The 13,878-nt window shown below is 33.1% G+C and overlaps 2 protein-coding genes and 1 pseudogene across 3 annotated transcripts in view; 2 read left to right on the top strand and 1 right to left on the bottom strand.

Moving 5' to 3' along the window:
• Positions 1-920, bottom strand: part of LOC106292865 (putative F-box protein At2g02030) — a 1,884-nt gene extending 964 nt beyond the window's left edge. The window contains exon 1 of one of the 2 annotated variants that reach the window (XM_013728534.1): positions 328-920. In XM_013728534.1, the coding sequence (XP_013583988.1) occupies positions 328-906 (579 nt within the window). In that variant the 5' untranslated portion in view covers positions 907-920. Of the gene's footprint in view, positions 1-259 lie in introns of both variants that reach the window. The other variant, XM_013728535.1, reaches the window with a different exon arrangement.
• Positions 921-10,987: 10,067 nt separating this feature from the next.
• LOC106292187 (post-GPI attachment to proteins factor 3-like) lies at positions 10,988-11,900 on the top strand. The gene is given in 6 exon segments (XM_013727804.1): positions 10,988-11,002; positions 11,159-11,207; positions 11,210-11,255; positions 11,322-11,509; positions 11,571-11,733; positions 11,765-11,900. Coding segments are annotated over 6 exon segments (597 nt in total).
• A 1,498-nt stretch (positions 11,901-13,398) lies between these two features.
• LOC106292188 overlaps positions 13,399-13,878 on the top strand; it is an 8,482-nt pseudogene continuing 8,002 nt past the window's right edge.

Here is a 13,878-nt window from a genome sequence, read left to right on the forward strand (position 1 = left end):
GCATTCTTCAACCCTCCACCAAAACTCTTGCGTACAATCTCCCTTGAGCTCAGAAATGCACAGACGACCGTCAAGATTGCATAGACCAATTTTGTCACCAGAGGCGTCAGGGGAAATAAAAGGTGGTGTTGAGGTGACTTGAAACATCTCTGTATGAATATCGAAAACTATGAGCTTGGTTTGTGTTGATGGGTATCCTTGTTCATCTCCCGTGAGCCAGTATAAGGATCCGTTTGCAAACGATGGCCTCTGATAAGACAAGATTTGGTGATGATCGAGAGGTCTGGTAGTCACGAATCTCCATCTCCGTTCCTCTAAATCGAAAACCTCGCATCTGGTCTTCTTCTTCTTGTTCAAGGTGGCAGGATATATATTATAGAGCCACACTATCTTATATCGTCCTGTGAGGCTGTCTTTCCCAAATCCAAACCTAGTAAAGAATATAAATGGAACTAGATCAGGACCATCATCTTCATCTGTAATCGCCTCTATCTCCTGCTCCATATCCCGGTCTGGATGGTCTTTATGGAGCTGCTGAAATTTCGCTAAGGGGAGTGAGACCAAGGACGTTTCTGTGGCCGGGTTTACCACTTCCACTGCTTGAGTCAATCTGTAGTAGCAGACAAGGCCATCGCAGCATTCGGAGATCGCCATAGCAGCACCCTCAATCTTTTCAGTTTTCAAACGGAGGCTCTCTTCAAGAGAAGTCGTCTCCAAGTCCCTTTGCTCAAAACGGATATGAGAGAGACCATACGAGACAAGCATGAGTTTAGGATCTTTGCTTCTCTGATGAGCCATGTGTCTTGCCCCAAAATCTCTGGTCTTAATCATGGATTCCCAATGCTTTGAAACAGCTTGGAACCTCATAATCGATCTCACCGGAAGCCTCATCACGATTTCTTCCATGACATCATTGGGAATCTCAAAATATCTCTCTTTATTTTATTTAACAATAATTACATTATAGTGTACCTATTTTCTAAAATATGTATCCAAACCACTATTTAGTATTTACACAACTTTCAGATTTTCCTTAATCCAACATATACTTTAATTTGTCGGGTTTTCAGAAGTCTGCAAGAACCAATAAGTAGTGAATGAAGTGAACAGATCAGAACATTTGTAATTTGTTATTTTGATAATACATTAAAATGCAATTTGTAATTCAGAAATTTCCGAACCTGATGGCGTTGCATAGCAATGGAACGTTTTAATGCTTTTGCTTTTGTCAGGAGATTTCTTGGTCTCTGGTAAATCTTTCCACGGTAATAAATAAGTGCAAATCCTTTAGGAACTTTTTCTATCGCCACCGCTATCGTATTCTAGTAACCGAGCTGTGTCTTCAACAAACGCAAGACTCTTCTGTTTCGATATAAGCTTCACTAGTTCTCTGTGCTTCCAATGCAGATGCATACTCTCGATCACCCCATCGAATACACCACGGATACCTGTTAGTTAGATCCATGCAAAGAGTTTTAAAAGGAGACATTGCACAAGAATCTGACAGGAATGATTAGGTTAAAAGGATTCACCGAAGGGTAAGTATGACTTCATTTTCAATCCCACTTTCCGGAACATGATTCTTTCTTCCTCAGAGATGACATCTTGATCATAATCAGGCCCATTTGGAATCATGGAGGTTTCTATCTTGGACAACAGTTTCTCTGCTCTATTAAACTTCGACTGTGCCTGTCACAAACCAACAGAGAAGTTAAACTAAATGACTTACTATGATAGTTGCCACCAGATATCTCACAAAAGACTTCAAAGTTACAAGTAAACAACTCGAGAACAAACGGTCTGCTTACAAGGTTTAGTTTATGCTGGATTGGTTTCACAACTCTGGCACTTGGGACCCTTGAAGCTTCTTCAATCATCTTTTCTCGATGGTCCGGAGTTAGCACCGGGCTTGAGCCTCATAAAACTCGTCTAGAGTGCCAGCTTCTGCTGGTACTTTGTCTCCAACACGCTGAGTAGCCTCAATGTCTCGATTTGTTACCCTCTCTTCCACATCTTGAATCTCTTTTGTTAATTCTTGTCGTTTTGCCACACTGGAAGGAAGGAATTAGTCCTTTCCATGGTATATGTAGTACTTGTTTCTGAGTAGCAAGGCAGGCCCCCTGTCAATGTCTAAAACGAAAAGACAAGAAATAAACAAAACTTAGCCTTCAGTCCGGAATTGAAAGCCTCACACTATGATCAATATGCATGGGACCTCTTTTTCCTTTAGTTTCCCTATTTCTCTTAGTGTAGAATATAGAAACATTAGGTGAGAATGTAAAGGAAACACTTCTAGACATTTCTAAATCTCCGTCTCACCACCAAGTTGTGAGGTCTCCGTCTACTTCCATTCCATAAATCCCAGTATCGATCATTAGAATTCAATACGAACATATTCCTGATGTTTTTTCTTTAAACATCAGTCACCTATTTTCTTATGTTTAGTTCCGTTACCTATAATGGTCGAACAAATAGTTCGTTTTTGCAATTTGAGGACAACAAAAGACCTTTTGTTGTTTTGAGTCACTGACCCAAGTTTACTACAGCCTTGGGTATGAGATCATCGTCCCACATTCTCTGCTACTTTCAGAGAATCTAGTACACCGTATGAGAATTTGACAATGGAACATGTGTTGACCTTGCCTGATGATAAGTTTACATTCCTTTTTGTAGTTTTCACCCATATTTTCGTGTTTGTAAGTGTAGAGGAAACCTCATTTTCAGTGACCTGTTTCTTGCTGTGAGATACAACTTCCATATATGGTGTTATAGTCATTTCCCCTAATTAGTGTTTGCCGGTTTTGTTTAAACAATTAGTACTTGACTGATGAATCAATATGAAGAATAGACGAAAACAAACCATTCTAGTTGAGTATAAGGAGGAGCATCAATATGCTGAGAAATGAAACAAGAGAATAGCCTTGAAGCCATCATCTTTGAGAGAATTAATCCCTCCTTAAGGTTTTCTCTTCTCTTAGAGCCCACGTTTCCTTCTTTTCTCACATTAATTCTAAGATAAGATAACTCGAGATAAGGACAAAACCAAACTGATTGAGCCGCCATGGTCCTTGTGTTGTCCCACGATCGAGGTTTAAAACTATTCGATGTTCCTCGAAGATGCATTTTTTCTCACGTAAAATCTCATTTTTTGTCATATTAAAATAGGTTTTGGTCAAAAATTTATTTTGACAAATACAGTTTTGAACTAATATTTATACTATTAAAACAGGATACACCTCCGAATTTTTACTATTTCTGTCCCTACCGGTTTAGCCTTTCATTCTCTTTTATTAAGGGCAGTTTTGACTTTCTACACCGGTTATCTCTTAACCATTTTTTAGTTTGTCATTAACCATGATTCCTAATTTAATTTCGGTCTGCGAGAAATATTAAATAACATAATAACTACTTTCCTATTTTTTTGCTATTTGTTTCCTTATTAATATTTCTCAAAATTTTATGAAATGAGCATTAAATATATTTGAGATCTTTATATGTATCAAGTGTAAATGTCCCACATCGAAATTTTGTGAAACTTATTAACAAGAATAATTACTATAAATATAGCATCCTCTTTCAAATGGGCTGCAGTAAACAAAAAATGTCTAACTGGTGACCATTCGGAAAACAAAAGGAATGAATAAAAAAAGAATGTACAGGAATGAAATAGCAGGAATGAAAATGAATAATTATTCCTTATCAAATTTAACAAAGAATAATTTTGTTTTTTAATTCTCTACAAAAGAAGGAATGAAAGTGAATTATTATTCCTTGTGAATGGTGATTTTTTTTAGGAACGTTAGGGAATGTATTATTCCTCGCCGTTCCCTGGTCACCATTCATACCCAAAGCCTATCTTTTTGATTAGGCTTAAACAACAATTTTTTTTATTATTTGACAATTAGTCGAGTAATAGTTTTAGTTATGTTGAACTGACCGTTTAAATCATTACTGATTTATTGCGTCAAGTAGCCAAAATTGCGGTGGTTTGACCTCTTTTAGCGATTTCCGGTTGCAAATCCGGTAAATCGGCCAAGTTTTTGAGTTTATAGAAGATAATACAGTCACCATGTGAAAAACATGAACAATTCTCTAAAAATTTAAACTTCAAATGCTTTCCCACATTTCGAATTAAATTTTAATAATATATAAAAACATTAACTTACAAATATTTGACACATTTATATGAAACATACAAAGAAAAAATTGTCATTCATTAAAGGTGATTTGGACATTTTAAAAAATAAAACTACCTAACATATTTCCCAAATTTCTTTCTATTTGTTATTTTAATATTTTTAAAAATAAATAATATAACATAAATCGTGGGTAACAAGATTTTATTGATCTAACAAGATTTATGCAGGAAATCTCTATAAGCGTTAAATATGTTTGAAATATTTATATATATGAAGTGGAAATGTCCCACATCGAAATTTTGTGAAACTCATCAACGAGAATTATTACTATAAATTAGCATGCTATTTTGATTGAATAAAATCAATTGGGTCATAGTAAACCCAAAGTCTATCTTTTTAATTGGGTTTAAACAATTTTTTTTATTTCTCTTTAGAAATTAATTTGTGTAATAGTGCTCAGTTATTTTAAATCAACCGTTTAAATCTTTAGATAGTGTCAAAATTGGGATAGGTTACCTCAATTAGCGTTTTCTAGCTGCAAAACCGGTAATTCGGCCAAGTTCTTGTATTCAACGAGGAGAATATTGTCACCATGTGAAAAACATGAGCAATTCTCTAAAACATTGAACTCCAAATGTTTTCCCGCATTTTGAATTAAAGTTTAATAATATATAAAAACATGAACTTACAAATATTTGACACATTTATATAAAACTTAAAAAGAAAAAATCGTGTAATTCACTAAAAGTAATTTAGACGTTTAAAACATTAAACCACTTAACATATTTTTCTATTTTCTTGATATTTGTTCTTTATTAATATTTTAAAAATAAATAGTATAATATAATATATATCATGGTTAACAAGATTTTATTGATCTAACCAGATTGAGAATATTATATATCCTCGAGATTTTAGCAAACAATTTATTTAAGAAATCTTTGTAAGCATTAAATATATTTAATATCTTTATATATGAATTGTACATTTCCCACATCGAAACTTTGTAAAACTCATCAACAATAATGATTACTAGAAATATAGCATCTTCTTTCATTTGAGTAAAATTAAATGACCTGTAATAAACCAAAAACTTATCTTTTTGATTGGGTTAAACAACATTTACGGTTTGACACATTTATATAAAATTTACAAAGAAACAAATACCCACGCTTTTAAAACGCATGTCAAAATCTAGTATTTAATCAAAGTTGATAGCAGTAAGAATATAATTGGTTGTCTAATTTTTGATATAATTAAAGTTATCTTAATATGTTATATTATATCTTTAAAAGCAATTTTTTTAAGATATCAAACATATTAAAATAAGACGAGACCTTTTTATACAATATTATCTACACTACTTTTTAGAGGACAAGTAGTGTCTGTGTAATATCTCACTCACGCAATGCTGTGCAACCTACCAACTTTAGAAAGTACTCCTAGTTCACAGATTTTTATATTGTTTCTTATTTTCTTCCTCGTTAAACAAGGCTATGATTTGTACTGGTATTCGCTAATGGTGCGTATATTAAAAGTTTAGGATTCATATTTCTTACATATACTGAATGCATACGTCGTTTTACTAGTTCTAACTTGCAGATATATTTATATAATATTTAATTGCAAAATATATTTATATAATATATACATATATAATAGTTTATATTTTTTAGATACAAGTGAAATAGTAGTTTAACTTTTTTTTTAACTCACAGTAGTATAGTTATGTCAGATTATTAGTAGACATTTTAATAAAATAAAATCACTAGTTTGATTTGAACTATTATTATTCGTAATGTTAAGTAACACAAAAAGAAAAGAAACAAATAAGTGATTTAAACTACATGTCACAATAGAAAAAAAGAAGAAAGAAACTATAACGTTGAAGATGCGGACTCCGACAGAAACAAAAAGTGAATCCTCCCGTACATTAAAAAAAAAATCAATTTAGTGATTTCTACTGATATGGTATTAATATAGAGCTTCTCATAAAAATTGTTATAATTTTATTGGTCGATTTTTTTGAATTTTATTTTTTATTTATTTTAATCAATCGCTTATGTAGACAAGCCCAAAACTATTATCGATTTCGTTAAGCCCATATATAGCTAGAGGATAATAATTATCGATTTAGTTTAGTCTTGGTCAAGATTTAGAACTAAGACAAATATTAAAAACTTTCCTTATTATTCAAACAGTAAACTTGCGCATGTTGATATCATATTAATTACATTTGCTTAAAAAATATTTTAATGTTTCTAATTAGTAGGGGTGGGCGTTCGGGTACCCGTTCGGGTTCGAGTCGGTTTTTTTGGATTTTTGAGTATTTCGGTATAGAGGTGTAGAACCCGTTCGGGTGTTTCTGTACTTCGGGTCGGGTTCGGGTATTTTTAGTTCGGATTCGGTTATTTCAGATCGGGTTCGGATATTTAGATTTTGAAAAAAAAAATTAAAATTTTCATTTAAAAATATAACTTTCAGTTAACTGATTTTTTATTTTTAATAGATTGAATGGTTAATAAATTTGGACATAAAAATTTAAAACTAAAAAGACATTAATTTAGTTATTTTTTTAAAAAAATTGGATGTAACTTTTTGTTAATTTTTTAAATAAAAAACTTGACATGCATTTTCGTATCAGGTTCGGGTGCCACTTCGGATATCGGGTAAAGTGTCCACCCCTACTAATTAGGTTGTTTGTTTTTAATAACTTACCTTTCTAATATGGATTACTTGCGCAAGTTGAAATCATTAAATATTATGGATTTAGTTTACCCTTGGGCAAGATTTAGAATTAAGACAAATATTAAAAACTTTCCTTATTATTCAAGCGCATGTTGATATTATATTTATTACATTACTTACAAAATATTTTAATGTTTTTAATTAGGTTGTTTGTTTTTAATAACTTACCTTTCTAATATGGATTACTTGCGCAAGTTAAAATCATATCATATGCAAATCATTTTTTGACGATACACATTTAATATCTTTCTTTAAACGATTTCATTAATTATTGTGCAGAATATTGTGTGTCATTAATATGAGAAATAAATCGACTGTATATATATAGGAAACATCCAAGGCCTTAAAATACAAACATTCTCTTTTCATTCTTTAAAGTATTATTCACAAATCTCTCCTCTCATACTATTAAGGTATTATGACGATGCTGCTTGTGTGCTAAAAAAAATGTGTTTAGAGGCTCCTCATCTTTCATCTACTCTGCCACCCACTTTGCCTTGGAAGTTCAATAAACATGTACAGCCTAATAAAGGACTAACCCGCCAAGGCAATGGGAACTCAGAAAAGCTACATTGTGTCATTGCTGTTATTCGACAATATGTTTTCTTAGCATATAAATTACCTTTATCTCCTCTATACTTCTATCTGTTAAAATTTTGTTATTACATGACAGTGGCGATCGAACTCTAAAACAGAAGGTGAAACTAAATGTTACAGAGGAGAAACTGTTAAACTTGATGCTGAAGTACAATGGTGGAAAGCCAAGAGCTGAGGTGCGAGAGGCTCCAGCTTTTCTGTCATCCATCTTTTATCAGAGCCTTTATTCATTTTATATTTTTTTTTCTTTTTGTAGACAAAACTAAAAAAGTGCAGTCCAGTTGCAAGACCTATTAGATGCAACAAGAATGTTAGTTCTCCGTACAAGGTAGAACCAAGAACTCAGCTCTTTGTGTCTTGTCTCCAAAAAGCATGTATGATCTATCATTTCCATGTGTTGAATACTGGTAACGATAATATGGTCTTCCTTTTTTTATATGTAGACCAGGTCGTGAGAGTGATAGTGATCCAGAAGACCTTGAACATGCTGAGAAGCTTCGCCAAGTTTGAGCAGTTATTGAAGAGGTGCTTTAGTACTTTCTCTTTTTTTTTTGTTGAATATAGTCCGGAGAAAGTATTACATAGTATCATTTAGTAATACTATCTTATATCATTTTTTTGTTGAATATACTATCTTATAAGTAAGCTAGCATTATGCATTTTTTATTTAATTCATGAGGTCATTTTCAAAGCAGTCAAAAAACCTAGAAAATTAATAATCGAACCAGCTACATTTTTTTTATTAGACCGGATATTACTTCCACCAATAATCGTGGTCAACTTACCAACATGGTGCATATATGTCAAATTGACAAATCTACGTTTAAGTAACCCAACCTGTAAGGGATTTAGATTTTTTTTGTGAATCTCGTGGACTGATCTATCGCAGATTGGGGTTCATAGGTGAAGTTTCAAGAAATCGTTATAATTTGATTGGTCAATTGTTTTTAATTTTTATTTATTTAATTTAGAACTAAAAATTTAAAATAAGTCTAAAATCATTTAACATCACTTGCCATATAATCTAACGAATATTTATAAACTATAAAATACAATGAACGAAATTTTATATAAGATAATTACAAGTGCAACTTTCAAGAGTTAAGTCGAGATCTGGATTAAAAATCCTAATAACTGGTAAAGAAGGGAAGCCGTAGACAAAAATATTGAATGTTGTCTACAAATAAGTTTTTCAGAATATTTCGTAGTCACGGTACGTAATTTTAATCTACTTATTTTTTCAAATACAAATTTTAAAATAAAAAAACTGTTGCAATTATTTATTTTTTGTATTTGCAAGATGGGTTGTGATGAGTTAGGAGACCGATGATGGTATGTCAATTTAATATTATTTCATGTTCAATAAAATTTAGAATTTTATAAATCTATCAAATAATGTTAACCCGTTAAATTGCTTACAAAATTTATTTAATTTTTTTGCAAGTTTCTAATTGAATTTTCTTTCTTTATCGAGAAATGTACTTCATAATTTATATTATTTATGGATAACATTTTGATTTTTGTTATATATTTTTTTAATATGTCTACATAAATTTTTGTTTATTATTTATGGAAAAATAATATTATTCACCTAAAATAAAGAATTACGAAACATATACAATACAATTTTAATTAATAATAATATAAAATCTGTTAGTTGTAAAACTATACACTATTTATTCTATTTTTTGAATAAAAGTATCTTCGTAAACACACAAAATATTTTGTGACGTTGTAATTATACATACACACAATATCTGCCTCTTCGTACTGACGTTACTGTGTTCCCTCTCGTGAAGTACGGACCGAGAGAGAATACAGGATGCGGGCCAGTCATGTTCTTATATCCGCACAGGGTGCGGACCGGTCACCTAGTATGTTTTTAACCACTTAACTATAATCATTTTTTTTTTCAAAAACTGTGGTCTTATAGTTTGTAATAATTTTGTGGCCTAAAGCTCTAGCTTCACTGGCCTTATGGCAGGGACGGCCCTCAACAAATGTTTATAGACTTGGTTGGAGTTGGCCGACTGGATTCAATATTAAAATCATTTAAAATCATAAAACAACCAAAAAAAATCAATCAAACCGGATGACCTTGAAACGAATGTTATTTCACTTGTGTTTGCTTGGAGCTGAAGTATGTGGATGGTTTTACATCTGAAATTATAAATGTTTCATAGATATTAAGCTAAGAAGAAAATGAAGTAGTCTATGCTTAAGACTCTATACATTTGTATAAATCAAATGAAGTCTTGACGCATGTTTTAGGTTATCAAAAAAGTCAACGGTAGACTATGACCAGTGAAGTGAACATTCAATAACATGCGGCAGGTATATCAGACGGTCACTGATTTTAATGTTATTACAAACGGTCGTGATCTCTCTCTATACACGATATGGGACAAAGTAAAACTTTATTAGTTGATGATAGTGGACTGGCTGTATAAAAATCAAATTGAGATATTGATCTATATGATAAGAAGAATACAGTAATTATTCCGATTAAATTCAGTTTTTAATAAAATATTATTACTATCCCAATTGATTCTATTTCACTTTTTATGACATAAATTATTAATTTGAAAAAGTCAAATTAATATTGTCAGTGTTGTGAGTTTTGCAAAAATCTATGATATAATGAGGCAGTTGCCTCATTCCTATGCCGCCACGTCAGTGATCTGTAGGTTCCACTTTTAAAAAGTGTGAAAAAGTGTTAAGCATGCAGTTCGAATCCGGGTTATTGAGATATAAGCACCAACATTTATATCACAAAACTAAAGGATACTTTGTACATTGATGGCCGAAACTAATATATATTTATGATAGGAGAGTTTACTCTCTCTTTAAGGTGTACACATATGCATTTTATAAAGACCGTGGAGTCCATGATTCTCGGTTTGGTTTAGTAATTTTGTTCTCGCGTTTGGTTTTTAAATTATATGGTATGATTTGAGTTTTCCCGTTCAATTAATGTTTTATTATGTTATTAAACACAGCGTTTTGTCGATTAGGGTTTTTTTATTGTTCTTCGTCTCTTTACCTTTGCCGTCTCCGTTCAGCTTCTCTGCAAACATCAAAGATTAATCTTCCCTATTGTTCAACATATGTCTCTTGATTTACCAATTAATGTTTTCGTCATTTATTTCAGAAGCGATGTCCACCTCTCTGTTTCCTTCACGCCAAACCTATAAATTATAGATGAATCTTCAGAACTTCTGTTAGTTAATCTTCTTTATCAAGCATTCATTGTTGCTCGACTTCCCCCATTTTTGGAACTCGAAAACATCAAGAAGCATGGTGAATTCATGGGAACCACTTTACTCAGGTATTGTATCGACAAAAAATTAAGAGATTATTTACTTTCATTTTTTTTGGTTGCTATATGTTTCAGATTGTCTATCATCACACTGCATTGAATTATATGAAGTCAAAGAAGGCAAATAAGAAGTTTGATTTCAAGGTGTTCACCGAGACCGGTCCAAAAACAAGTCTGATTACGGATGGTACACAACAAAGTAAGCGTACAAGTCTGATTTCTTTTTATGAATTAGAATTTTAAGAAGAAAACATCAAAAAGAAACATAAGAATTTTATCTGATTAATTTTCTATATTATAGGTTCAAGATAGATGACAGAGACCTTAAGAATAAAGGAGGCAAGCCTATTGTTAGAGTTTGTTGCCTCTTAAAAAAGATAGGACGGGTTACTATGAATATGTTGGTTGCTGTCCATGAACTCTTGGTTCTGGAGTGCAGTTTTCCACACTCGGTAATCATCTACACATTACTTTTATCATCCACAATCTTCTGGTGATCTGTCTCTATGGTTTCTCAGGGATGTTGACATCACAAAGAGGTTGGACTACTCATCTGCAATAGCCGTTCTCGGATTCTCACTCATCGTATCCATCCTAAGAATCTTTGATGTTCAGGTGGAGGCTGCAAGAGTCATGGTATCCGCTCCAGTACTAGCTTTAGTCACCATCCACGTACTGTACATTAACTTCTACAAACTTGACTATGGTATCTGAAACCAGTTCCATTTTTTTCTCCACATTCTCTGTGAGTTCAATGTCGTTTACAGGTTGGAACATGATTGTGTGTGTGGCCATTAGAGTCGCTCAGCTTTTCCTATGGGCAAGATGGGCAGTTGTTTCTAGGCATCCTTCTAATTGGAAACTGTGGGTGGTTGTGATAGATTCAGGTTTAGCTATGCTTTTAGAGATATATGACTTCCCTCCGTATGCTTTTAGAGATATATGACTTCCCTCCGTATGGAAGCTACTTCGATGCTCACTCTATTTGGCACCTCGCCACAGTTCCTCTAACCATTCGCTGGTGGAGCTTTATTAGAGATGATGCTGAGTTCAGAACTTCCAGTCTTTTCAAGAAATCTAAGACAAAGGCGAAGTAAGTCTACTTACAGATGCAGAGGTTTCTTGAGTTTTTTCAATGTTTATTTTAGAGATTTGACTTGGCCTTGCTTTTGGTCAATTGAGTCTTAAGATTTTTGTCAATCTTTTTGGAATCTTCAGACTTTTGTTAATATTATGAGAAAATCTTGTGATCTATATATGATTGTGTTAATAAAATTTGATTTTGCATAAATTGTGTGAATTGTAGGGTTTAATTTAATTAAACAAAATTAGCTTTAATGACCATTCATACAAAATCTAACGTATTTCAATAATTTCATGACACCATATTAACCATTGCGCAAAGTCACTTAAGACAATTGCAGCAAGGAACAACAAGTCGAAAGCCTTGGTCAGTTTATATACATTTACTCATGTTTGATACAATAATGTTCCATATTGAAAAATATATATTTTCGGAAGCACGAGACTACGCTCCTAGATGCCTTTGGCGGGGTGGATGATCATTGGGTTGAATTAATAACTGGGAACCTATAAGCTCTCCCGGCGATAAAAAATAAAACGACCTAACGGTTGAGTTAGAAGCAGAGAAAACTAATGTCCCAAGGCCCACCAAATTTCAAACCTAAACAATTTAAACCCAGTTTATTTTCTTGAAACATAAAGCTATACCAATTTCTTTTTTTGGTCTACGGTTGTTTTTTTTTTAAACCACAAAACCATTTTTATTAAAAAAATCGCTAAACATCTATACTAAATAGTTATATAACAATATAAATATATAAATATCTTTACTTATTACTTTAATTTTACAAAAAGACTACATTTGAGAAGTTTCACAAAAAAATCCGTGTAAACTAAGAAAACAATTTTATTTACTGTACATATACATTTAAAATTTTTAAAATCAAAATTTAAACCCTTTTCCTTACACTATTTTAACCACAACTTAACAACTACAAAAGTTCGGTTATCTTTGATCATTTTTACGCTAGAGGTCGATCAAATCTATACCAATATAAGATTAAAAAAATATAAACGAAATGAATACTATGGTCATTGTTAGATCTACCTAATCAACATTTATAACTTTCAATCCTCCATTTTTAGACAATTATAGACAACATGACAAAATTAACTTTTATCAAAAAACAAACAATACAATTACATGGACAAAACAACACAATGCATCGACAATGTACCCAGCCTCGCGCTTGCACGGGGGCTAAACCTCTAGTAAGAAGAGTTTTGAAGTCTTTCTTTAACTTTTTTTAAATGAATTTCTCTAGTAAATAAATATACATTATAATAGGGCAGTTGCATCACGTCAGCGATATGTGGATCCCACTATAAAAAAGTGTGAAAAAGTGTCAAGCCTGTTACTCGAACCCGGGTTATTGAGATATAAACAACACCATTTATACCACTGAGCTAAAGGATTCTTTGTACATTGATGGCCGAAACAAATATATATTTATGAAGGTCGGAAACCTTTTGTAGCATCCCCGATCCTAGATAGGATCGTTGGGACGAGCCATGGTGCGAGGAGACGCACCAGTCAGGTCATCAGACCTAAGGACAAGCGTATCATGGCTCAAAGACAAGGTTAAGGGCATCAGGGAGCTGAGACTTAACCAGGATGAAGTAAAAGGAAACTTAAGAGAGCTGGGTGAGTGACCGGTAGCTGGACAAAGGCCGAGAGCAAGCTCAACCAGCTGATGATAGTATGGAGTTAGCTCATTCAGTCTTGGGTAGCTCACTGGAGCTGATAGACTAGCTTACTCAGCTGAGAACAGTTGGTGACGAGCTCAACTCAGCTCGATGGAGTGTTATGGTCCGGGCCGGTGTGGTCGGGTCATGGGCGGTTATGGGCTGGTGGGATCTTGACATGAACCACCAAGGGTCCGTGGGTCTTGGCCTCAGACAAGGGACTCAGGATGATGTTCTAGGCCTAGTTTTCGGACAGCCCAAAGGAGAGAAGGACAGTTGGGCAGTTATTTCCGAAAAGGTGCAAAA

This window comes from Brassica oleracea, chromosome C5, assembly GCF_000695525.1.
Source record: "Brassica oleracea var. oleracea cultivar TO1000 chromosome C5, BOL, whole genome shotgun sequence".
Lineage (NCBI taxonomy): Eukaryota > Viridiplantae > Streptophyta > Magnoliopsida > Brassicales > Brassicaceae > Brassica > Brassica oleracea.